Source organism: Calliphora vicina, chromosome 5 (genome assembly GCF_958450345.1).
Source record: "Calliphora vicina chromosome 5, idCalVici1.1, whole genome shotgun sequence".
Classification (NCBI taxonomy): Eukaryota; Metazoa; Arthropoda; class Insecta; order Diptera; family Calliphoridae; genus Calliphora; species Calliphora vicina.
Genome location: NC_088784.1, coordinates 112,515,541 through 112,541,149, shown reverse-complemented (window position 1 = coordinate 112,541,149; position 25,609 = coordinate 112,515,541). Strand labels below are relative to the sequence as shown.

General features: G+C 33.6%; 5 protein-coding genes across 6 annotated transcripts; 2 read left to right on the top strand and 3 right to left on the bottom strand.

Annotated features, from left to right (window-relative positions):
* Positions 1–727: 727 nt before the first annotated feature.
* On the bottom strand, positions 728–8,021 carry Sara (Smad anchor for receptor activation). The gene is made up of 8 exons (XM_065513358.1): positions 4,749–8,021; positions 4,389–4,685; positions 3,788–4,290; positions 3,447–3,720; positions 3,131–3,377; positions 2,939–3,059; positions 2,684–2,863; positions 728–1,555 (listed from the first exon to the last, which is right to left on the bottom strand). Exons 1-8 carry the CDS (start codon positions 7,396–7,398, stop codon positions 1,403–1,405), a joined length of 4,425 nt encoding a protein of 1,474 aa, XP_065369430.1. The 5' UTR covers positions 7,399–8,021; the 3' UTR covers positions 728–1,402.
* A 1,521-nt stretch (positions 8,022–9,542) lies between these two features.
* Positions 9,543–18,070, top strand: PTP-ER (Protein tyrosine phosphatase-ERK/Enhancer of Ras1). 2 transcript variants are annotated; one of them, XM_065513252.1, is made up of 4 exons: positions 9,543–9,966; positions 11,159–11,420; positions 11,542–14,953; positions 15,882–18,070. In XM_065513252.1, the coding sequence occupies exons 3-4, from the start codon at positions 11,648–11,650 to the stop codon at positions 17,226–17,228; spliced, it is 4,653 nt and encodes a 1,550-aa protein (XP_065369324.1). In that variant the 5' UTR covers positions 9,543–9,966; positions 11,159–11,420; positions 11,542–11,647; the 3' UTR covers positions 17,229–18,070. The 2 variants fall into 2 exon arrangements, with proteins under 2 accessions (XP_065369324.1, XP_065369325.1); XM_065513253.1 differs by lacking the exon at positions 9,543–9,966 and having other exon boundaries at positions 10,054–11,420; positions 11,559–14,953.
* Positions 18,051–20,290, bottom strand: LOC135961706 (acetylcholinesterase-like). Its single transcript, XM_065513254.1, has 5 exons — positions 20,134–20,290; positions 19,931–20,068; positions 19,642–19,868; positions 19,339–19,465; positions 18,051–19,278 (listed from the first exon to the last, which is right to left on the bottom strand). The coding sequence occupies exons 1-5, from the start codon at positions 20,197–20,199 to the stop codon at positions 18,106–18,108; spliced, it is 1,731 nt and encodes a 576-aa protein (XP_065369326.1). The 5' UTR covers positions 20,200–20,290; the 3' UTR covers positions 18,051–18,105.
* Positions 20,291–20,930: 640 nt separating this feature from the next.
* LOC135961709 (carboxylic ester hydrolase-like) lies at positions 20,931–23,832 on the bottom strand. The gene is made up of 6 exons (XM_065513257.1): positions 23,680–23,832; positions 23,483–23,620; positions 23,271–23,420; positions 22,902–22,984; positions 22,371–22,497; positions 20,931–22,314 (listed from the first exon to the last, which is right to left on the bottom strand). Exons 1-6 carry the CDS (start codon positions 23,740–23,742, stop codon positions 21,139–21,141), a joined length of 1,737 nt encoding a protein of 578 aa, XP_065369329.1. The 5' UTR covers positions 23,743–23,832; the 3' UTR covers positions 20,931–21,138.
* A 500-nt stretch (positions 23,833–24,332) lies between these two features.
* Positions 24,333–25,393, top strand: Vps20 (vacuolar protein sorting 20). Its single transcript, XM_065513256.1, has 3 exons — positions 24,333–24,494; positions 24,554–24,663; positions 24,721–25,393. Exons 1-3 carry the CDS (start codon positions 24,426–24,428, stop codon positions 25,193–25,195), a joined length of 654 nt encoding a protein of 217 aa, XP_065369328.1. The 5' UTR covers positions 24,333–24,425; the 3' UTR covers positions 25,196–25,393.
* Positions 25,394–25,609: the final 216 nt, after the last annotated feature.

Sequence of the window (25,609 nt, the reverse complement as noted above, 5' to 3'; positions counted from 1 at the left end):
GGCTGCGAATGAGAATTTACTATTGAAATGAAAGTGAGCCCGTTATTTTCGGTCTCTGATTTTAAACTATATGGTTCGAAGTCTTTTTGATGTTGATGGTAGCTGCAAATTCCCCAATTTTACCAAAAATCACCTACAACGACTTCTGCAGAAGTTGTCAAAACGAGGAGGAGGAGGATGAGACCATTTTTCATCTTCATTGTCACTGTCCGGAATTATAAGATCTACACTTAAGGTTTCTGGGACATCGTTCCCTAAATAGTCTTTCAGAGCTCTCGAATATGAGGCTATAGGGCATTAATGCCTTTATATGGAGTAGTAATTGGTTAAAAAGACCATATAGGGGGATCTCTTTAGAGTGACCTTTGGACATCTCCTCTTAACTTTCTCAATCTTCCCCTTCTTTTTTTCATTCCTCTTTTTCTGACTTTCTACTTTCAGGTAACACAAAGGGACCTATAGTTTTTGGACCCACGTGAGCTGCTCTTCTTTTTCTTCACTTCGTGGCTGCCTGGAAACTTAACCTAACCTATGACCAAATCTTAAGAGGATTGATTAAAGTTTCCATATGAGCTTTTGTTTTATTTAAAATCGTTGAAATCTGTTTTTTTTTATTCAAAAAATAAGAAAACAATTATCGACGAAAGAACGAATATTTATTTTAGTACATACTAAGATTATGGGTAGTATTTAATGTTCGGTATGATGGACATTTAGATGAAACAAGTTTATTATTTTATTTGATTTAACTTTTCATTAAAGGTACTTTTTTGCTTTATTAATTATTTAATAATAAAATACAGATAAAATTAAAATACAACACATATACGTACGTAAACAATTATAGTGTGATTATTTTTTAATATGTTTTTTTTTATTTTTATCATTTATAATACATTTATGTATTAAAATAGTATGTATTTCTAATATACTAATTTAGTAACTACGTTAAATTTTCCCAAAAACAAGTGATCTATTAAGAGTGAGGCTATAATCCAGTGTGAAGAAAAATAAAACAATAGAAATTAAAAATTAATTCGAATAAAGAATGATATTTAACTAATCTAAACAAAATTATTGTAGTAATTTTCATCAACATGATTATTAACTTTAAATACTTAAAAACTACATACTATTACTTAGTATTTTATCGCTTCATATCGTTTATATTGAAATAAATAGTTAAGTTGTTGTTAAGGAGAGCAGCCATTTCGTTAACCTCCACTTCGTTATTAGTATTTATTTATTTATCATTTCATTTAATTGCACTCTAGGCTCTATTTAATTAGAGGAATTTCGTTAAGAGTCGTTTATCGTTAGACAGAGAATTGTTAAAACAGATAGATAGAGGGGTTAAAGAATAATTATTAATTTGCGTATTACTGTTTTTAATATCAATTTACTAAACATTTAATATGTAAAAGATTAACTCTAATATAATCGCTTCTTCAATGCTAGAAGAAATGCTATGTAGGGTAGGAATCAAATGGTTATCCATTGCGTTCATGTACAGTGGTGGTAATTTTTCACCACGTGTTCCAGCTTCATAACAAACCTAAAATAAAAATATATATTTTTTTTGGGAAAATGTAGTAAGATTGTAGTTAGTTTTTTTTATTAAACAAATGAGATATCAGCTCTTTCAATGAAAGCACAATGCACAATGAAGTGAATGAAAAATATTGTTATTTAGTAAATTATTATCACTGAAAACATTTAAATAAACATAAACCAATGTGCACAAAATATGAATAATAATGAATAAACAACTGGTCAATTCACAAGGTCTCATATTGTCATAATATCCTAATATTTCACAATGGTTTTTATTGTTTTTCAAGTAAAAAGTGTTCTAAAATAATAGTACTCTGTATGCTATGTTTATTGTGTTATCGTAACCAACCATACTTCGATACTTCGCCGAATGCCTAAGTATCGGTTAAGCCGAGCTGCCGAGTCGAGATATATTAAGACATTATGACAATATGACTAATAAGAGACCTTGTGAATTGACCAAATATTTATTTAACAACATTTAGTAGAAGATGATAAATCAACAATGCCGGTAAATACAATACAACTCTCATTTATGGGCCGGTGCTTCAATGTCTATTTTGTAGTTACTCGGCCGCATACGGGAGAGGCCGAAGATGCTTATCGGTGACAATAGGGTATCCAACTCAATTGATTCACTGGAGAATCTTCGCAATGTTTCGATTATTGCAAAAATATCATTTAAAAATTTCGATTTTAATGTCATCAAACCAAGTAAATTAATTATCAAACTGTACTACGTCTGTCGCACCCAAACCCACGATTATAATTCCAATGTTTATAACATTAAAAAACTTTAAAGATTTTATAGACGAGCAAAATTTTTGAGAAATGTAAAGATCAGTTATTTGATACATTCTCAGAAAATTCACAGATTTAGCTACAAATTGAAAATTAACACTTTCTCAAATGTTTGAGAATGTTTTGGGAGAAGTAATACCTTGTGCACAGTCCCCTAGCCCACGAGTTTTGTTTATATATATGTAAATAGTATGCATAACTATACTCAGTGTACTGACATTAGTAGTAATGAGAAATGACATTCTATCAGTATATTTTAAATATAATTAATTGCGATTTTTAGAAGTGAGAATGCATAACATGCAAAGTAAATGAAAACTGTACTTACATTATCTTGATGTAACGTCGCTCTAAGACCTATCTTCGTACTCTTACTGGCTGCTAAAAGATCTAGAAAAGGCACGAGGGCCATTGATGTGCTGCGAGCAATTTGTTCAGTCATACGTGTTATATCTGAAGTTGTGGCTGCGCTAATAGTCGAAGAGTTAGTATTGTACCAGTTGTCGTACTAAAATCAAATGTATAAACGATTAACGAATTAAAGTGCCGAAAGCAAAACAAAAACATTGATGAAAAAACTCACCTTAACTACATAAATGTCGGTCAAGCGAATGGCGTAATTTGAATTAGAATAATTGAAACTGGCATGAACCCGCATACTTGATATGCCATCCATTAGTCTATCATCTATTGGCGATTTGACTCTGTAAACAATAAATACGTATATGTATAAGAAATTAATAATCACAAGTAGAAGAAGATGAAGAAATTGTACCCAATATTAAATTCCTTATCATTTTCCACCCATTTGAGACAAACAATTTCCGTGTGTTGTTCATCAGCATCAATCGGGCCACAAATGATGGTAACATCTGTTTGATTTTTTAAAGAGTTACGTACTTCTTCCATTTTTGAGGGCAAAATTTGTACCATTAGACCGTCTTCGACAATACTGCATTTACCAGATAAACCACTAGTGGTTTTTAAGGATTCATTCAGTACAAAAAAACTTGCACCAGTTACTGCAAAAAAAAAAATACATGCATTACTCTGATTCTTTTCAGACGATTTAAAGACAGCTCTCAAGATACCTTTTCTGGGCTGTCCTTGTATGTTGATAGCTTGTGTAGAATAAGCGTACATTTCAGTACGGTCATCGTTTACATTTTGCATGCACACTAAATGGCCATCGGCTGACTTTGAGAAGTTGCCACCGAAAGCCAAAATGTGATCGCTGGAATTGTTTATAGCTTTAATAACGTCCTCTAAACGATTTCGTGGTATCACCACCGTAGTTTGACGATCTTCCATGTGAATATACATTCCTCTTATGAATGGCAATGTATACGTGTAGTTGCGAAAATCCTGAAAGAAAAACAATGCAACTGCTTTAATTATATTCAATGGAAGGGTAGTTCTGAATAAAACTCACTGCCAAGAAGTTAATAATTGTCTGTGCGATTTCAGCATAAACCGAATCTCTGTTTACCATCGACACGTGAGGACAAGGATAGTAACGATATTGGGCGCCTAATCGTAACATTAAACGCAAAGGAAACACCTTGGCCCATGGAACTTCATAGCGATGTATTAGTATACCGATCAAATAGGGATTGTCTGGCAGAATAATATCTTGCATACATTGAAAAGTGGGTCGTATGAATATAAAACCGCCATAATCCCGAGATCCTAGGAAAGTTGGTTGTTGTGGACTGGTGTGAGTTAAATCTTGAATTGGATTTCCGGATTCGGCGTTATTATAAATTTCATTCAAATGAACAAAAATGTCTTTCGGTATCAGATTACCACCGACTGATACGTCTTCTTTCGAGGCTGGTGGTTCAAACTCCAATAAAATAACAATTTCATCATTGCCCACATGATGCATACCGTATGTGGTGAAATTAATGACTGTTCGGTTTAAACAACACTTCACTGAAATATATGAATTTTATAAATTTTAAATTCAAACAAATGTGGATGAATGTTGCAACTAAAACACACTCAGTTGAGTGAAGCAAATAGGTACTTACAATTGACGATTTTAGCAAAAACAAAGAAATTCTTTTGCACTGCAAACTTGAGAGTTTCGTTCTGTAAACGTTTAACTAAATCATAATTATTGGTGACATCCTTGTAGTCATAATCACAACCACTTTCGTCTTTTGCAGTCACAATGGGTGGTAAAGCACCATCAGCCGCTGGTATAAAGCAGCCATGGTCATCACATCCTGATGGTGGTAAACGTTTGGCACGACTGTTATCCTGACTTTTTGACACTGCAGATGACGCTTTATTATTTATTGAAGAATCTGTTATTTGTTTCGAAACTTAAAAAAACATATTAGAGGTTAAATGTTTTGGAGCATGGATAATGTCATCACAATACATACCTGTTCCTTTTGAACTTTTCGAAGATGAATTAGATTGTACGGTATTAAGAGTAGCAGCGGCAGCCGAAGGCGGTATTGATCCCCTAAATAATTGGGCTACCAAACCCATGGTGGTGACATCAGTTATGTGTTCGGAGCGCGTTGGCGTTGATGGTTTATTACTGCCGTTTGAGTTTCTATTTGAACGATCACTTTGTCGACGCGGTTGTTTGGGTTCATTCCACTGATCTATGCTAGCCAGATCACTGCCTGGCGCTATGCCATCGCTAAACATGACAGATTTACGTTTGCGTGCCTTTTGGCCGCTGGAATTGGAAGAATTCGACGAGTAACTCCCGTTATCTTTCTTCAGTACTCCTACAGGCACAATTACACTGGGTGTCGTTTTTGGCTCTGTGCTGACTTGTCGATACGGTGGAATAGTCGAGCAGTATTCCATTGGATTGTTGGGATTTGGAGAACGGTCTGTTGGAACGACATTGTCGTTCATCGGGGCAGTTGTGTCTTGTGTAAGTGCAGATGGAATTTGATCATTTATTCTTGAGTTTATCACACTTTGTGTTTGTCTTTGGGTAAGAATTAAATAACACTGCACACAAACCCTAGACTCCGGCTCAGTAAGAAACTCTAGTTTGAATTTTTGTGAGCAACAGACTGAGCACAGTACTTTGCCACAGGCTCGACAATGATGTCGACGTTTAATCATTGTAAATTTGGCTGAGCATTGCATGCAGCCAGTTGCCATATTGTCGGGTACCCATATTGGAGGAACTTTGCCCAAATTCGCATTAGGGTCTTCACTGTAACCAGTGGCTTCGGCCACGTCGCTTGTTATTGGGTTTTCGTGAGGTTCTACTTCGGGAGAAGGAGTTTGTAACTCTGCCTGCTCTTGTTCTAGTTGCGGTTGCTGTTGCGATTGCTCATTACCAGGTGGAGTTTGTCCTGCATTTGCATACAAGTCCAATGCTTGAATAGCTGGTAAGTCCAACGAGGTCGGCCTTTGCGGTCTTGACGCGTCGCCATCATCTTCTACTTCTATGTTTTTAGGCCGAATTATATCACCCTCCAACGAAGAAGATTCGCTGTTACTATACGAAGATACTGGCGAATTTATAACCATATTATTTTCTGGTTCTGCCACATCGTTTTCATTCTCCAACTGGGGCCTTATTTCTGAAAACTCGACTGTTGAAGCCTGTGAAAAACTATCACCATTCGGATGATCCCCTGAGCTGGATAATGATGCGATCTCTTCTTTTTGTTCCATGATTGTAGCAGCGTATGTTTCCTTAATTTGATCCTTTGGATTTTCCAAAATCTCCGAGTCCACAGAGTTTACTATTGCAACGAATTCAGGTTTGGGCTTTTGCTGCTCGTCCGCTCCCTCTTCATCGATATCCATTTCCTGCAACATGGAATCCAATTCAGTATCTGAAATATCATCCATAGTAGAGCAAAATGTTATTGGTTGTTGAATTTGTACTTGAGCTTCCATTTTACAAGCAACATATTCCAACGGTTGAGGCAGACTTGCAGCATTTTGTTGCGGTGGCTGTTGTGGCTGCTGCATCTGATGACTGTGCTGCTGTTGTACAGATTCATTAATTACTTCTACAGACGTATTGGGTGGTTCGGAAACAATAGAAGTTAGTTTAGTCTCTGATGTTACTGCTTTATCGGATATATCTCTAATTTGGCTAAGCGCGGATGTGTCTTCCGAAACTGTAAGATTATCTAAAACTTTGCCCAATGACGATGATGATATTGACGTCTCCAAAGGTAATATGGATTGTGACTGAAAATTAACACTTGTTATAGAAATAGAGGATAAACCTTGTGCAAGATCTTCAATGTTCTGACTTTTGTTATCGTCTACTATATTTGGTTGATGCTCATCTTCAGTTTCTAATAAATGTTCTTTGTCTAAGTCCTGTTCCGACTCGCTTTGATGGCAACTTTTAGTTTCTGGAGATAATTTGTTTATTGGTATTGTCGCAGTATCTTCAACTTGCCGTAATTGAGAACCTTCTATATTTTCATTAATCACTTTTTCTTCCTTCGATTGTGTTGCAGGAATGGGATCCTCTAAAGATGACTCCACCTCAAAGGAAGGTCCCGAGGAGAATGTTGAATTCGAGGATGTGGTTAAAGATTCCGATGTAAACGAGTTATTCGAATCTGTTGTGTCTCTTTCTACCGAATCATTATTTGTTTTTAATTTATTTCGTTTTTCCTCTGTGAATTTATGTATATCTTTACTTTCTTCCACCTCATTTTCATACTCAGCTAATTCCTGCTTAGATGAGCTGACCGTATGTTGTGGTTGAAATCTATGGCCATTATCATAATCTTCATGAGACTTTTGACATATTTCGGAAACAGTTGTGGTTGATGCTTTTGATTCCAAAGACTCTACATTATTGCAGTAGTCATCTAAACTGTTAAATACCTGAGAAACTGCTTTAAAACCTGACTTTCCTGTTGGTTCTTCGAGGGATTGCTGTACATAACCGTTATTCGTATTTGTGGACGACTTTGGTTGTGGTTGAGTACTCTTAGAAAGTTTCTCCTCTGCCCTTCTCTGCTCGTTTTCAGCCTCTTCGTGCAACTCCAGGTTGTCCAAAACTTGATCGATATCTACCAAATCCATTTTATAAAGTATCTCAAATGAAGAAAATTTCGTATGAAGTGAAAAATCAAATGAAGCAGCTGACGACCGATTTCATACACTTAATCATTTCACTGTATCAGCTGCCGGAGGTAGTGTTTCTTTCGAGTATATGAGAATGAAGGAATCACGAAATCAAAAAATCAGCAAAACACAATTCATTGACACACGAAACAAGTGCAACAGACACCAGTGCAGAAGAAGTTGTTCACACAAAATATCTGATGAGGAGGAGTGTGTGCAGTAATGTTGATAACGATGAATCACTTTTGTTTTATTATTTCAACGGTAAATGCGTCTTTATCTTCTTTGGATTTATATTTTATCAAATTTCAAATGTATTTTCTTTCAATTTTGCTAAAAAATACTTTTATTTATTTTTCCCATTGTAATTTGTTTAATTTTTTTTCTTTGTTTTCACACATCTACACTTTCATTCTCTTCATCTGATTGCAGCCATAAAAATCCGAGAATTTATTTATTCTTTAACATTTATTTCTATTTCAATCTTTCACTGTTACAACATTTTCATGTTTGAATTTTTTTTACAAATTCATAGAATATTTTCGAGGTTTTATTAATGAATTTTCACTAGTTTTACAAATTTAATTATTACTACATGAATCTAAATTTTTCTCAACAATGAAATGACAGTTCAAAGAAAAACAAGAAGAAAATACTCCAGCAGTGTTGCCAGATGTTCATGGTGAATTCGCGTTTTTGTGTACATATTTTAAAATTAACTTACTAATGTTCACGCTAGGTTCTGCTTTTGATCGGTTCATACATATATGTAGATGTTTATATGGTTATTAGTAAATATTAACACTGCAGCCACACGATCAAGTTTTTCTTGATAGTCTTTTACATATACTGTTTGTCAAAATTTATAAAAATTGAAAGCGGTGACGTAGGCAGCACGCAACTTGAAAACAATTTTAGTACAAATTGGACATAAAAATGTAATCAGCTGTTTTCTTGAATGAAAAATTGAACACCAACTTGAATGTGAAATTGAATGCAAGTTCGTTTCAATTCTTAAAAGTGTGAGTGTATTAGTAAAAAAGTGTGAGTGTATTAAAACTTGAAAGGCAAAACTTGATCGTGTAACCCCCAAGTAACGTAAAAATCTATTTGAATAACATTTCTACGTATCGAACGTAAATAAATACATACATACATAAAATACATATTTACGATACATTTGTCAGGCCTAAGTATTCACAATGTAGAGTACTTGGCATAGACAACAACTCGATAGGTAACTGAGAGCCAAAAACCTAAGTCTGTTGTCAAAAACCTAGTTCATGAGAATGTATTGCATGTATTTTGTTATTGTATCACCCGTATGTGTGAAAATATAGTATTTTTTATATATATATTACTCTCTCCTTCCGTTCTATGTGTTTATTCTATGGTACTTGGCCTGGCAATGTAGTAAAAGAGCACAATATCAAAAAAATAAAAACAAAATACATTAGAAATTGAAATGTTTGTCAATAAATAGTTTTTCTGCTTTTTTACTAGGCCAAGTACTCTACATTGTGAAAAGCGCTAATATTTTACATAGTATTTTGTGAATCTAGGCGGTGTCGCCACAAATTACACATGATTAAATTATAAATCAGAAGAAAAACACTATTAAGAAAATACTTTAAAAGTTTTTTTTCGCACAATTACTTGTCAAAATAATGTAAAAATGTTGAGTTTAGTAGTGCCTGGTCCTATGACCAGTATTAAGCCCAAATTACATCCCTTCTTTTTTATGATTCTTACCATACTGAAGCGGTATATTATGATCGTAACTCTGAAGTTCCTCTTCAAAAATACGCCTATGGGCGTCATCCTATGGGCATAAAAGACATAGAGCGGAACTATTTATTTCTACATACAGAATAGTGATCTCGATAATGACGAGGCAGTTTCTCATATGCTCATATCATATAAATCTGATGATATTTTTTTTGTTATTTTGAAATTCTGTTCAAGTAGAAGTAATCAGAAATTATACATGCTACCTATTATTACAGATGATCTACACATATAAGTTTTAATTACACATGATATGTGCTATTACACATGAAGTGGCAACAATGGCCTAGAATTTGGAGAAAATCAACCATTTAAATGAATGTAATGAACACAGCCAAACGAATCGCACAGTAACTCGCTGTATCTGATAGATACTCGTTGAAAACCGAGAAATTAGTTCACTATTGTGTATATTAAAGATTTTTCACTGTGTGTCTGCCTATAATAGCATATTCTTTATAGAACGTTCAAATAAATTCATTAAAATATCGAATAATTACTTTTAATTTGCAAATAAAATTTAAATAATTATTATGTTTAACATTTAACGAGTTCCAAGAAGTAAACGACGGAAATTTAATTATTAAATTATAAAAAATACGGGCCATGACAACTCATTAATACAGAATAAGTTGGAAGATGAGGACTCATGCAGAGTTAAAGAAAAATATAAATAAATATATAAAAAATAGAAATGAAATGATACCATTAAAAAATAATTTTAATACAAATTTATACGTAAATTATATGATTTTAATAAAAAACAAAAAAATAATATTAATTCCCCTCCTTACAATATACAAACAATAAATGTATGTACTACATACATACATAAATACAATCCATATTTAGTTGTATTTGAGCAAAGTTTAATAATAATGATGATGAACACTTCACTGAACTTGAGTTTTTTTTTTTTTGGTCACTATGTACCTTACCTTAACATCGAAAAAAATCGTATTGTATTGAGGGGAGTAGATAAAATTGTAACGAAAATAGACATCTATTAGATGCGAAAAACAAAAACATAAAAACAAGAAAAACAAATTGTATTGTTGCTGCCGATGTTGCTAATTTCTTTACGTACATATTTCTTATATTTCAATTGTTGAAACTTTGTATAAATACGTACTCAACTAAACAAAGTACTTTGCACGCAGTGATTTGTTTATAATTATTATAATTTTTTTGTTATTAACAAATACTTAATATAAAAATAACTAAAAAGTATCTATTCTACAAAAATGTAGCATTTCAAGTAACAGTGGGTGCCAAAAAAGGCTAATAACAAAGATAAGGAGAAATGTTACTACCTTTACACACATTTATGTACATGAATCCAGTCCTCATAGCTGGTCCTTATTAATTAGTTTATATCATTATACATATATTGTATTTAAAAGTAATTTCTTTCAATGATACACAAACTTTATGGTCCTATATGTTCTAAAAATCTAAAAAATACTGGCCATTCATGACGTACAAGAACGAAATTTTACAGAAACACTTTATAAGTCGTACATATCATACTAAATGTAAACTGTTGTACCAATTTTATTCCTTAGCTCTTGATAGTTTAATTTTTTACAATTTATAGAAATAAAATCCAGAGTCGATCTTAATCATCGGATTCAACGAAAAGTTCAATAAAATGTTGAGTGTTGTAAGACGCTATTAAAAATGTTTCGTCTTATTATGAATGCCCTTCATTTAATAATTTTATAAATACACATCCATACATACATAATTATTCAGTGATGTTGATAATTAATATCGAAAACGAGAATAGAAATACAATTTCTTAATCATATGCATTCAAATTTAAATACATACTAATAATTACATACAATAAAATAAATCCATTCAAAGCGGATCTTGTTTATTCCTCTATTTTTATTTCGATTAATGACCTGTACAAAAAAATACGTAGTAGAAAACCAACATCGAACGAATTAAAGATATACTTACCGGTATCGACATGCCAATATCATCAACAAGGCGCTAATCAAAGGAAACAATACCTGCTGTATCTACTGTCAATAGATAGTACCTACTACTATTTAGAGATAGCGGACAAAAAAAGGCGACACTACAGCCAGCAAGGAGCAATAACGAAAGAAACATTTACTACATACATATATTTCTTAGAACAATGATCATAATTCTTAAGAATTATATTGTATGTTTAACTAGTAAGTACATATGTTTATGTTTATGTATATGTATGTAATAAAATTTCGAGTATCATTAGTACCTGCTTCGGTGCTATTTCGCGTTATTCTAATCGAATATTCATATGTATGTTTATTTTAGTTTTTGTCTTTTTGCAGCTATTTAATTATGTATGGCAGACATAAAGGCGTCTTTTTTACCTTAAAAGCAAGTACTTTTGAGCGAGATAGCGCAGCGACAACACGTTATGGACACTTTAAAGAACAACAACAATAATAACAACAATAATAATTTCGAACCCGAAACAATGCAGCGAGGAGAAGAGGATTTAATACGTACTGCCTTTGAATATTCATTTCCCACCAATGACGACGATGACACCGAAAGTAATAAAAGTACACCGTATTTTACACCGATGGAGTTTTTACAAAGTCCATTTGAATTTCCGACACCACGGCTAGCGGACATAGAAAAAATACATAGTAGCTGTACGTCAACGTCTACCATAACAACAGCAACGGCGACAACATTAACAACAACGACCACTTCTTGCGTTGCTCAACCGACGAATATCGAGTTGGAAAATTTGCCAATAATGATGCAATCAAAAGAGTTGGACATTGATAATCAGAGCCCGAGAATCTTGCAGTCAAGCTCCAAATCGCTAATCAAGCATTTAGAACCGTCGTCACCAAATGTTCAAAGAAAATTTCGAAGATTCTCGTTGTACGAGCGCAGATCTTGCTCGCCTCAACATTTAATTATAAAAAATGCGTCGTCTGTCGAATGTACTGTGGATACAGATAAGGAAAATACAAAGCCAAAATTCAAAATGGACAAAAACGATGAAACAAACAGCGGAAATAATTCTCCAAGTATGATTTTAGATGAAACCGGCTCACCCAGAATACTGACGTCGTCAGAAGCGGCCATGTTATCATCGGGACGTCTAACTTACTCGCCTAAATTACTAACATCCATAAATAATTTACATTTGGCTTCACCTTTGGGTGTTATTAGTTCGGCTGGCTATAAAAATGGCAACTACTTCAAGTTTCCAGAAATTGATCATGTCGTACAGGACGTTCAAATGCACCAGGGCACATCGACAATTCTCGATGATAATGGATCATCTAACAAAGACAATCAACTGTTAAAACGCCTTGTTACGAAGAATATACCATCATCGTCGACGGAGACTGGAAACACAGAGGCGGATGCAAAAACAATGCTCGTCAGGGAATTAAATTCCACAACTGCAACAAGTGCAATTCTACCTAAAACCGAAACCAAAAGAAATCGTAAAAATAAAAATAATTTAACTATTAAAATCATAAATAATAACTCATCATCGTCATCTGTAGCGGGCCAAGCTCTACAACACTACAATGCCAACAATGCGCGAGATAAATTGCCTAGCTCTCCCTCTTTGAATAAACCGAAAACTCCAACAATTAAATCTACCAAAGAAAAGGCCTTGTCATTAGATTCGGCACCAATTGCGAAAGACTGCGTGAAAGCGACTCTGTTAAAGCCAGAGCTAAATTTAAGCTGCGATGAGATCGATTCGAATTTGCATGAAAATAAACCTTTATTTCAGCCCCACGATCGTTTGCGACCAAATGTGCCAAATACCAGGTCGACTTCGTTGTCACAACTAGCGGCACACAACAGCAAGTTGAATAAGACTGCAATTAGAAGACGAATACCGACCTCCACTAGTGTGGACTGGCAGCTGCACCAAAGAAAGCACACCTCGTTTAATATACCCGATATTACTAAAAAGATGTGTGAAAATCGTGATGACAAATCGGTGGTGATATTAAAGGAAGACGAGGTGTTAACCGATCCGCAATCGAGTTATTCGTCTTTACAAACTCCTAGCTCGGGTAATTGTGCCTCAACACCATCTTCGGGTCATAGGACGCCTTTTAAGCACAATCCCCTGTTGCATAACTCCAATACGAACTTGAAAACATTACCCGAATTTCTAACTTTAGTAGAGTTCTCAACCCCAACTGCGGGTCAAGTTGATCATCCGTTTAAACAAAAATCAATGGATTTACCAAGTTCAACAGCGGCCAATGCTCCAGCGAAGGCGGCCAATCCGTCATCATCCACAAATTTGTTGCAGCGCAGAGGCTCCAACCACAGTCTTACTTTAAATCTCCATGGTTCTTGCAGCAACCTTTTGGGTTCATGTCGTTCTGGTCTTAGTGTTTCTAACTACAGCTTAGGCTCTGTTGGAAATTCTACGAACAATTTAAATTCGAAATCTAGTTGTAATCTTAATATAACGACTTCGCAAAGTTCACAAACTACCAACACTGCATCCGTCAATACAACGCAAGTAGCCAAGCAGAGTCTATTTCGAAGAAGAGGATCCAATCAGAGTCTAACTCTCACCAATCTCACAGCCACATCATGTGGCAATTTAAACTCTTTCGCCAGTCAAAATTCCTTGAATGTTGAAAGGGCGCAATTAACTACACTACCGAGGCCCATAGCCAATGTATCTTTAGGTGCGACTCCACGACGAGGTCTCTTGGAACGACGTGGTTCGAATCAAAGCTTAACATTAAACATGAGTAGTTCTTTTGGTGGTATTGGCAGTGAAAAGGGTATATTAGGCAACAGCAGCATGAATTTGGGCGAAGCAAAACCGGACGAAGAGGTCAAACTCAGCCATCAATCCTTAGCATCAAACTGCTCCGTTCATTCACACCAAAGACGATTCTTCAGCAGTGAAAGTTTGAATCGCAACAACACACAATTTGCCGATTTGAATCAGGCTCACAAGAGAAATGCCAATCAAGTATGCTTCGGTTCTGTAACCGACCTCAAGCCAAATGACCGGGCTTCTTCTCGTCAGACTGCTGCTGGCAGTAGTAAAGCTCATCCTGAGCATTTCGATTTTCAAGAATCTTCCGTTTGCACTTGCACTGGCGTCCGAAACATAATGACAAAACCCTTATCGCCCCAAACGACTAGTGAAGAGTTCAAGATATATTTAGCCAATATTCAAATGTTACAAAATGCCTCGAATGCTTTAAATCAAAACGATTTGATCCGATTAAATTACATCTTCGACAACAGCTATGTTGCAAACTCCAAGAGCATAGCAGAGCAAACTATACCCATATTAAGCATGCCCGCCGCCAACAAAGAAGCCGAAACCCCACCGGCTTTGGTATCAAATTCTGAGGATTGTGAAATCATTGAAAGGTATTTGCACGTTGTTAAGGATGTAATAGAATCCCTTCAACTAGACGAAGAAGAACAAAAGCGAATATTTCGCAGTTTACATAAGGAATTTTGGGATTTGCCTTTAAATCATCAAGAAAAACCCATGGTTTTTGGTTCGCAAACTAAAAATCGCTACAAAACTATCTTGCCTAATGAAAATTCACGAGTTATATTGGAAAAGGAATCAAAGCTGTTAATGGATCTGATAAAAAATTGCCCAGATATTGATGAAGATTCATTAAGCGACATGGCAAAACACATTTTTACATCTGACGAGGTGCCCTATATTAATGCCAACTATATAAAAGTAAGTATTAAAACCAAAAATACACGTACATACATATGTATGGAGTTGCCTCTACGAGTTAAAGAGGATCGTTCCGACGATAGTTAGGTATTGCTATATTATATATACGAATAACATCGATGTCATTCGTCAAATATTGTCACAATGTTGTTGCACATAAAATACAAAAAAAAAAAAAACGCTTTAATATTCACCTTGGATCTGTTTTTGTCTTTCGTGTGATGTTGTGGTATATTTTTATTAGAAACAAATCTGTGAGTGTAGATTAATTATGAGGGCTATGAGTGGCTGTCAGTCGGTAAATTCGAAAACACCATCCTCCCATGAAGCTGGTCTTGTGCAATTCATGCAACCACAAAATACATATGGGCAAAAACCCAATATTGTTAAAAATTTTGTAAATTTGTTCACGATTTGTATTTCTTATCACATCAGTAGCTATTTGAATGAACAAAAATTAGTACTTCAGCGTGTAAAATCCGTTGGCGTGAATTAGTTAAGTAAAAAGTTTAAAATATAATAAAAATTATTTTTTTTTTATTTAATATTTTAAGTTAATTTATGTGATAATAATGAATAGCTTAAAAAAGCATTTTTATGATAATCATTTATTATTACGAATCTTTTATTTATACTGTTCTCTCTCTCCACATCACCTCTAAATATACCTAATGATATTTATATGTTATTAGCGAAGATTGAGATGATAGTTGTCGCATAATTTTCCTCACAAGAAGGATTGTCTTCACGGGAAATAGTTTTAATGGAACTTTTTCAATTTCCCTGTGCATAGTAAATTGTTATACTCAATTAATTGACTTCAGAAGAATGTATGGTCCACTATTTGAATGAATACTCCTCATATTTCCTAAACCTTAATTTTAAAAATTCATATGCATAAAACTTATAATTTTATTTGATTTTTCAGGGCCCCGATTACACTTCCAAATGTTACATAGCCACCCAAGGCCCTTTGCCCAATACGATTTATGAATTTTGGCTCATGATTTACCAAAACACCAAAAAATATATGCAAATATCCAAAGGCCCTGAGAGTCCCAGTTGTCGCCAGGGAAAAACTCTACAACAGTATTATCAGAAAATTGTGATGCTTACAAATTTCATGGAGAACAACAGACAAAAGTGCTCGGTTTATTTCCCAGTTGATTTGAACGAGATATTCATCAGTACGCCCAGAGATGAAGTTGTACAGCCCAGCGACATGTTAACAGATTTTTTGAATACCATACTAAAGTCCAGCATCGACGAAGATGCCATCACGATGCCAAAAGCAGACGACGGCTTGAGAGAATCTTCTCAAATGATAACAATGGATACAATTAAAGTGTGTGTGGAAGAGGAGCTTAAAAGCCAAATACCAAATAGTTCAAGTTTTTTTGTTATCAAAAATGTTGGTATAGTGCGCAAAAATGGCTTCTCCATAAGGAAACTTATAATTTTGTATTGCGCAAATTACACTGATTGCGGAAATAATTTGTTAATTAATAAATTCCTCTGTTACCATTATTGGTATCCTGACTGGCCGGATCATAGATCACCGCGTGACATTAATACCTTGCTTGACATTTCGCTGCATGTCATGAATTTGGGTAAATGTGAGGCAGAATTTGAAGAATTCAGTGATGCCGCCTGTACCCCACCCTCCCATATCAATGCCCAGGCAGTGGAGCTATACCAACAGGACATTTTTAATGCTGTACAACCGCTGCCAGTGATACATTGTTCAGCTGGCATTGGTCGGACAGGCTGCTTGACGGCAATTCTGAATGGCATTCGCCAGGTGAGACAATCTCTTGCTTACTCCTTGACAACAATGGCGACAAATGCAGCAAAACAAGCCACTGCTTCTCAAGCACTCAGTCCCGTTGACTTTCGTCTCCCCAAACAGTTTCTGGAAGAGGATTCAACATTGGCAAATCCACTACCAACTGATATTGATTGCAGTTTTACGCGAAACACACTACTTTACATTCGCTACATTTTGAAGACGGAACAGATATTAACGGAACGAGGTTCTGCCGTTGATACTCCGACAAGCAGAGAGTGCTTAAACCCTTATGTAATTACATCCTGGCAGCTGCCGTCATTAGCTGAACTGCCCAAAATGTCTAATATATTCGTTGATGTATTAGGCATCGTTTGTAATTTACGATTGCAACGTGGTGGCATGGTACAAAACTCGGAACAATACGAATTAATACATCGGGCAATATGTTTATATCTAAAACGTACATTTGCTTTGAAAAGGTTTTAAGCAAAAGTACACAAAACGACACGAAAATAAAAACGCACATTCAATTCAGAATTGAAACATACATTTTCAAATTTCTTCAAAAGATCACAACAATTCAACGTTCAACTTAAATATCTCTATCTCTCTCTATTGCAAAACAAAAACTTCTTTCAGCAGATCAGTTACAAAATATTTAAATAATAGTAGTATGTACTACATACATCATACAAATAATTACATATAGATGTTTCTAGACAAAAAAAAAAAAAAAACAAACAAAATATTAAATACATAATAATAATAATAAGAATTGTGAATGTGAACAAAAGAAAAAAAAAACTGAAAACATTTTCAAATGATTTTATAGATTAAGCGTAAATGTAGATTTTATTAAAACAAAAAGAGAAACATTTTGAAAATTACATACAATGTACACTGTATGTAATTCGTATGTATGTATTATTATGCATTAGGTTACACAATTATGTACTATATTATTTATTTTTTCTGTTTATTTCTATTTATTTTATTATTATTTTTTTTTATTTTCCGGTAAATTAAGTGATACATAATTCAAAAATATGAGAAAATCTACAATATTTTTTCCGAATCCATGATTTTTGCAAATGCATAATACATTTACATATTTTTGCATTGGGAGCAAAACAAAAATTATCTGCATCATTTGGAACAAAAACTATGAAATTTTTATTTTGTGTTTTTATTATTTGTACAATTAGCTTTTAATTAAAAAAAGAAGAAAAATCAACTAGTCAAATAAATTAATAAAAAGAAAACTATACATACTACATATACATAGATTAAATAAAGAAAAAATACTAATTCATTAAATGTAACAAAAAGTCTTTTATTTTGTTATTATGCATATGAGTAATATTTACAGCTTGGAACTTAAACGTGACAAATCTGTAGGTGTGTACAATTTATAAATATTTTGCCAGAATTCCATACGCTCTTGGTCAGGATTTGTTTTCATTTGGCATCCACTGTTATCAATTGCTAAATAATCCAAAGAAAATTCAGCTTCCTGAGTTCTCTTAACAGGCAACCAATCGCAATTTATTAAGCGAGGTTGGTCTTGGGGTGTAGGGTTTTCGTACTTGGCAAAGTTAGCCCACAAATTGCAAAATTGTTTTATCAGTTTTTGATCGCGATCAGATACCGGCATATCATCGTCAGCCATTTGGAAGAGATAAAAAAGTTCGTCACCATGACAAGCACCTGCTAGCTTATGCATTTGAAACATACGTTTAAACATATTACGATCACCCACATATTCAAAACGATAGAAGTATAATGGAGCCTGTGGTTGAAACTTCGCATGCCACTCGGCTGCATTTTGCATATCCACCACGAAATGATAGTCTGATAGAATATTGGTTAAATTGTTAAATAGATCCGGTCTAATAGATTTTCCATTTAAATAAAAATCTCTCATTTTTCTGGCGATCTCTTTAATTTCATTATCTTCTGGTTCAAGGGGAATATTCCTAGGCACAAGCCTATGGAAATCTTTGTCAAACTCTTCCACTTTCTTTACAGCATTGACCATCATAGCTAAACCTTCAGCCGAATTGTAACCCATTATTGAAGGTACAACAATAGAGTTTGGTTGTTGTAATCTCTCCAATACGGGCCGACTAATAAAACTATCAGGACTTTGGCAGTCTTCTATAACAGGTTTAAAAGGCAAAGGCAAACAACGCCTACGTTCATCTGATGTCAGTACTGGTAAAGTTTTTGCTAGAATATCTAATGGTGTTACTTTGGACGATTGTAAAAATTTCAACAGCTCCCTGGTATCGCTTGTTTTGAAGTTCAGTAGTTCAGCTAGACGACGTGTTTTATAGGCAGGATTTGATTGGAAAACCCATTCCATATTGGCAGTGCCACTCTGCATAATGGCCTTGTGAAAAAGTGTGTTGGCATGTTTAGACAATGCATGTAAGTGTACTGCTGCTGCGCCGGCCGATTCACCAAATAGAGTAACATTGTTAGGATCGCCATTGAATGTTTGAATATTATCTTGGACCCATTGCAAAGCCAGGCGCTAAATGCAAGTTGGTTAATTATTTTAGGTTTCTATTAATTAAAATTAAAGTTACACTACCTGATCTTTAAGTCCTGCATTTCCCCAAATACCTTCTTCTGGTAGACAGAGAAATCCCAATGCGCCCAAGCGATAATTCAACGTAACAACAATGACATCTTCTTGCAATAGACTCAAAGGTAAATGGCTAAAAATGTTCCGGCAATTATAAGTTGGAAAAATATCGTACATATAGGTATAATGTATTATATAATCGTATATACATATATAGCGATTAGATGCGAAAGTAGCCTTGTTCAAAAATAATAATAAAAATACAGAATTTTGAACTATAATTTACTATTCACACAACAAAATACTCACTAATCGCTGTTACCATTGCCAAACCAAAATCCGCCACCATGAATCCAAACCATAACTGGAAGCGATTTAGAAGAGTCTTTGGAACTATTCGGAACATAGACATTCAAAAACAAACAATCTTCCGAACCAATGACTTCTGCAGTAAATGGATCACGTTGATGTGAAACATTACGCTCTTTCAAGCAATTCAGTTCAGGTACTCCAAAGCGTTCCAAGGGCAGTGGAGACTTGTTTATAGAAAAGAAACACGAATTGTTAAAGTGTTTGCTTATTTGGAACTTAAATTTACCTTAAAACGTAATTCGCCTAGTGGAGGAACTGCGTAGGGTATTCCTTGAAAACTTTGATAGAAATTGCCATTGGGCAAAGATTTTTGCTGACCAACAATGATGCCTTGGTTTGTTTGTACTTTGACCAGTTGTGACGACTGAAAGTGATGAAATTTTAAAATGTATGATCGTTTTTGTTTGTTAAATCAAAGTACATATTTACCATTCTATACGTAAAATTTGTCAGTCTGTTGTTTACTAGACCATTTCTAACTAAGTTCAGAAGCATTTTCTAGTACCCGTAATTACTTACTAAATGCTCTTTTAAATGGTACAAGTTGTACTATTACCGCAAAACTAAACACACAATATACTCTATTTATGATACAAAATCTAATCGAAAACAAAATATGTATGCAATTTTTGTTATTGTCTCTTTCAGTGATGGGAATTGAAAATGTTTCTAAAATGTACCAAATTAAGATCAATAGTACCAAAATATCATTTTTTTTAGCTCTGTTCATTTATTTTCCAGGTGAATATGTATGTAAGTACTTTTAACGAGGGAGTAAAATAAAAGTTGGATTAAATATACGACCAGTGATGTACGGTAATTACCGTATTGTACGGTGATTTGGTTTAAAGTTTTTTATTATTAATTGTGTATTTGAACCTAAGGCTCATGGGGCCGAATTACGGCATTCGATGTCGAGTATAATTTATCGTTAGTTTCTTATTTGAGATTATTGCACTAAATTTCTTGATCGATATCGTGATCATGAAATTTAATACATTTTATTATAATTTCGATATCAAAATTATTTTTTGATACGATAGCGCATTCGATCACGAATGCAATAGGTAATTCATCCTCAGTTCTCCTTTGATTTAGAAGTTATTATGTAATACAAATTATGATTTTTCGGGATCCATGATTTTTGCAAATACATAATAGAATTTAATGTAAATAGGTATGTATATGGTATTGGTAGCAAACATTTGAAAGAAAAACAATGGAACTTTTATTTTGTGTTTTATTATTTGTACAATTATAGGTATTTTAATGAAAAAATAAAACTCAACTAGTCATATGAATTAACTTAAAACTATTCATACATTCATTAAATTATTAAGATGAAATACTAATTTATTAAGCCCTATTTTTCGATAAAAAAAATAATCAATAATAATGTAAATGTAATAAAAAAGTGTTTTAATTTCATATTATTTATAGCTTCAAACTTAAACGTGATAAATCTGTAGGTGTGTACAATTTATAAATATTTTGCCAGAATTCCATACGTTCCTGATCAGGATTTGTTTTCATTTGGCAGCCAGTATTGTCTATTGCTAAATAATCTAAAGAAAATTCAGCTTTATGATTTTTCTTAACAGGCAACCAATCGCAATTTATAAATCGAGGTTGGTCTTGTGGGGTAGGATTTGCGTATTTGGCAAAATTAGCCCATAAATTGCTAAATTGTTTTATTAGTTTTTGATCCCGTTCGGAGACTGGCATATCATCATCAGCCATTTGAAATAGATAAAAAAGTTCGTCCGCATGACAAACACCAGCCAGATTACTCAGTTGAAACAATCGTTTATAAATATTTCGATCACCATCGTATTCAAAACGGTAAAAGTATAATGGTGCTTGTGGTTGAAATTTTGCATGACAAGCGGCTGCATGTTGCATGTCCACCACAAAATGATAATCTGATAGTAGGTTTGTAAAATTATTGTATAGATCTGGTTTTATCGATTTCCCATTTAAATAAAAATTTCTAATTTTTCTGGCGATCTCTTTAACTTCACTATCTTCTGGGTCCAGGGGTATATTCCTAGGGACGACCCTATGAAAGTCTTTGTCAAACTCTTCAATTTTCTTTAAAGCACGAACCATCAAAGCTAAACCTTCAGCTGAATTGTAACCCATTATTGAGGGAATATTAATAGAATTGGGTTGTTGTAACCTCTCCAGTACAGGTTGATTAATAAAACTATCAGGACTTTTGTTGTCTTCTATAACGGGTTTAAAGATGAAAGAAGGTAAACAACGTCTACGCTCATCTGATGTCATTACGTGTAAAGTTTTTGCTAGAATATCTAATGGTGTTACTTTGGGCGATTGTAAAAATGTCAGCAGCTCCTTGGTATCGCTTGTTTTGAAGTTCATTAGTTCAGCTAGACGACGTGTTTTATAGGCAGGATTTGATTGGAAAACCCATTCCATATTGGCAGTGCCACTTTGCATAATGGCCTTGTGAAACAGTGTGCTGGCATGTCCCGACATTACATGTAAGTGTATTGATGAGGCTCCAGAAGATTCACCGAATAGAGTAACATTATCTGAATCGCCATTAAATGTTTGAATGTTTTCTTGCACCCATTGTAAAGCCAGACGCTAAGTACAAATTGTTTAATTAATTTAGCTATATCTTAAAATTTAAATCGTACTACCTGATCCTTAAGTCCAGCATTCCCCCAAATACCTTCTTCTGGTAGACAGAGGAAACCCAATGCCCCTAAGCGATAATTCAGGGTAACTACAATAACATCTTCTTGCAATAGACTCAAAGGCAGATGGCTACAAGTTGGCCAATAATTATTTGAATAAGCGATTCATATGCATATTCTTACATATCGTTAGCTAAAATACATGAATACTATTACACATGATGTAGTGTAATTTTCAATTATGTACAGAATTCTGAAACTAGTCATTGTAATTCAGATTTAAACATTTTGTTGCAATATCTCAAGTAGTTTTCATTTCCTATATCGTTTTTTGTTTCTCATATAAACTTATGAAAAGTAACGTAACATATTTTGCATTTTAAGTGACGATATGTATTTGTGTATCATGGTATGACCAAGAATCCCTGATAAAGCTATACTAGATGTAATTTCTATAAGTATTCTACAGCTCACATTTTGACACATTGTAACTGATTTTTTAAAGTAACATTTACTATTTTAAAAAGTACTCACTAATCACTGTTACCATTGCCAAACCAAAATCCACCACCATGAATCCAAACCATAACTGGAAGCGATTTAGAAGAAGCTTTGGACTAATGTAAAGTTTTTCTAAAAATTTTTCTTTACGATGTAATAAATTGTTATTAATACAAAAAATACCTTGTATATATTTTGTACAAAAAATTATAATTAGATTTAAAAAATGTATTTATTGTATATTTTATACATATATGTAATATACTAGAGAACTCGTTTAAGGGACAGTGTATATTAATGTTACTTAAAAAATTCTGGTTTGTTTATTCCCAATGTAAAAATAATAAAAAATTTTATTAAAATAAACGATAATAAAAAAAAAAAAAAAAAAAAAGAAGAAGCTTTGGAACTATGAGGAACATATAAATTCAAAAACAAACAATCTTCCGAACCAATGACTTCTCCAGTAAGTGGATCACGTTGATGTGAAACATCACGCTCTTTCAGGCAATTCAATTCAGGAACTCCAAAATGTTCCAAGGGCAGAGGAGACTTGTTAATAGAAAAGAGACACGAATTGTTAAAGTGGTTACTTATTTTGAACTTAAATTTACCTTAAAGCGTAATTCGCCAAGTGGAGGAACTGCATAGGGTACTCCTTGAAAACTTTGGTAGAAATTGCCATTGGGCAAGGTTTTTTGCTGACCAACAATGATTCCTTGTTTAGTTTGAACTTTGACCAGTTGTGATGACTGAAAGTGATGATCGTTTTTGTTATTAAATCAAAATACATAAATACGTACATATTTACCATTCTATGCGTAAAATGCGTCAGTCTGTTTTCTAGACCCTTTCTAACTAAGTTCAGAAGCATTTTCTAATTCTTAATTAATAACTATTTAGATACTCTTTTTAAAGGCACAAGTTCTATTGTTATCGCTTATTGCTGAACTAAATAATCTAATTGAAAACCAAACAAATATGCACTTTTTGCAGTGTTATCTCAGATGAGAATTGAAAACGATTTTTTAGTGCCAAATGGGTTTTCAAATGTACCAAAAAATGGGTTTTCAAATGTAAAAACATTTAATACTAAATCCGCAAATGACAATTCTCGATCCATTAAAATTAGATGTTGGCTCCGGAACAACCCGTCTCTCTTGACCAAACATTGTGACAATCTCAACACAGTACAGCACATCCAGAAATATTTCTGTTTGTACTAAAAAAATACTCAGTGATAATTTGAAATATGTAATTCGCAAAATTTTTTAGTTATTGAAAAAATCATCACAAAACTAATTTTCTAATATGTACTTGGCAGCACTTTTAACGAACATATGACTTTTGTTTATCTTCTTTGTGGTGAATACACATCCATATGTGCATATGGTACGTGTGTGTGTATATATCTCAGCTATACAAATGTCCATCATATAGAAATTATTATTTTTTTGTGATAATACGTAGAATATTTAAGAAAACTAAACACAAAAATTTGGAATAATAATTATAATACAAAATAAGTAATAATTTAGCTTAAGCCTAGCTGTCAACATGGGAGGACTATTTACAAAATCTAAAAAGCCTCAAAGTAGGGTAACGGAACAAGACAAAGCAGTTTTAGTAAGTGAACAAAATATTTACATAGGTTGAGCTACGTACTAATATTATTTATCCTGCAGCAACTTAAACAACAACGAGATCGTTTAAAACAATACCAAAAACGTATTGAGCTATCTTTGGAAAAGGATAGACAATTGGCGAAGAAATGTTTATCACAAGGACGAAAAGAGTAATATTTAAATTGCTAGTCGATATAATTTGTGATTAACTTTTTCATTTTATTTAGGCGTGCAAAATTATTGTTGCGAAAGAAAAAATTCCAAGAAAATTTGCTCTCCAACACTGACAAACAATTGGAAAATCTTGAAAAACTGGCTGCTGATATTGAGTTTGCCCAGGTTGAGATTCAGGTATTAGATGGCCTTAAACAAGGAAATGCTGCTCTGAAGAAAATGCATGCCATACTAGATGTTGATGAAATTGAGAAAATCATGGATGAGACTCGGGAAGGAATTGAGAAGCAACAAGAAATTGACTCAATCCTATCGGATGCATTGACACAAGAAGACGAAGATGATGTATTGGCAGAACTAGATGCTTTAGTAGCCGAACAAGACGAAACAAAGGAAATACAACTGCCGGAAGTACCCACAGACAGCCTCCCTAACAATGTGAGTGATGAGGAAGTTGAAGGCGAGCAACCGACCAAGAAAGTTAAAACTATTCAAGAAAAACCTGCTAAAGTTCTACTAGAAGCTTGAGAAAATAACCAACGGAATTGTACTTTTTCTTTCAAAATTATGATGATTAATCTTTTTTCTGTTTACTGTATTAATCGTTAGTGTGTGGCATAATTTTAGAATATTTAAGTCAGTGTATATTAATTTTTAAACAATTTGCAATAATTTACTGAAGTATAAAAGTTGAAATGGAATGTAAAAATAAAGTTTTTATACAAAGTTTATAGTTTTAATACATAAAAATGTGAAAATTAAAAGATACTAAATACCTACATAATGGTTTAAATAAAAATCAAAAGCATTACTTCTAAGCAAATAACTTAAAATTAATTTACACAATCTATCAGTCAATGCTTCGAATAAATTTCATTTGATCTTAATTCAATAAAATCTTTATTCATTAAACCTGATATTTCATATTGAATGAACATACAT

Bases quoted from the DNA above. Each gene is read 5' to 3' on its own strand.
- Sara (XM_065513358.1), bottom strand. From the start codon at position 7,398: ATGGATTTGGTAGATATCGATCAAGTTTTGGACAACCTGGAGTTGCAC. The intron at 2,864-2,938 runs GTGAGTTTTTTC...ATTTGATTTTAG, and splicing joins CCGACATTTATGTAGTTAAG to TACGACAACTGGTACAATAC. The intron at 1,556-2,683 runs GTAAGTACAGTT...TTTTTATTTTAG, and splicing joins CGACGTTACATCAAGATAAT to GTTTGTTATGAAGCTGGAAC.
- PTP-ER (XM_065513252.1), top strand. From the start codon at position 11,648: ATGGACACTTTAAAGAACAACAACAATAATAACAACAATAATAATTTC. The intron at 14,954-15,881 runs GTAAGTATTAAA...TTGATTTTTCAG, and splicing joins TTAATGCCAACTATATAAAA to GGCCCCGATTACACTTCCAA.
- LOC135961706 (XM_065513254.1), bottom strand. From the start codon at position 20,199: ATGCTTCTGAACTTAGTTAGAAATGGTCTAGTAAACAACAGACTGACA. The intron at 20,069-20,133 runs GTAAATATGTAC...CATCACTTTCAG, and splicing joins CAAATTTTACGTATAGAATG to TCGTCACAACTGGTCAAAGT. The intron at 19,466-19,641 runs GTGAGTATTTTG...GAACATTTTTAG, and splicing joins GGCAATGGTAACAGCGATTA to CCATTTACCTTTGAGTCTAT.
- LOC135961709 (XM_065513257.1), bottom strand. From the start codon at position 23,742: ATGCTTCTGAACTTAGTTAGAAAGGGTCTAGAAAACAGACTGACGCAT. The intron at 23,621-23,679 runs GTAAATATGTAC...CATCACTTTCAG, and splicing joins CGCATTTTACGCATAGAATG to TCATCACAACTGGTCAAAGT. The intron at 23,421-23,482 runs GTAAATTTAAGT...TCTATTAACAAG, and splicing joins TTGGCGAATTACGCTTTAAG to TCTCCTCTGCCCTTGGAACA.
- Vps20 (XM_065513256.1), top strand. From the start codon at position 24,426: ATGGGAGGACTATTTACAAAATCTAAAAAGCCTCAAAGTAGGGTAACG. The intron at 24,495-24,553 runs GTAAGTGAACAA...TTTATCCTGCAG, and splicing joins AACAAGACAAAGCAGTTTTA to CAACTTAAACAACAACGAGA. The intron at 24,664-24,720 runs GTAATATTTAAA...CATTTTATTTAG, and splicing joins TTATCACAAGGACGAAAAGA to GCGTGCAAAATTATTGTTGC.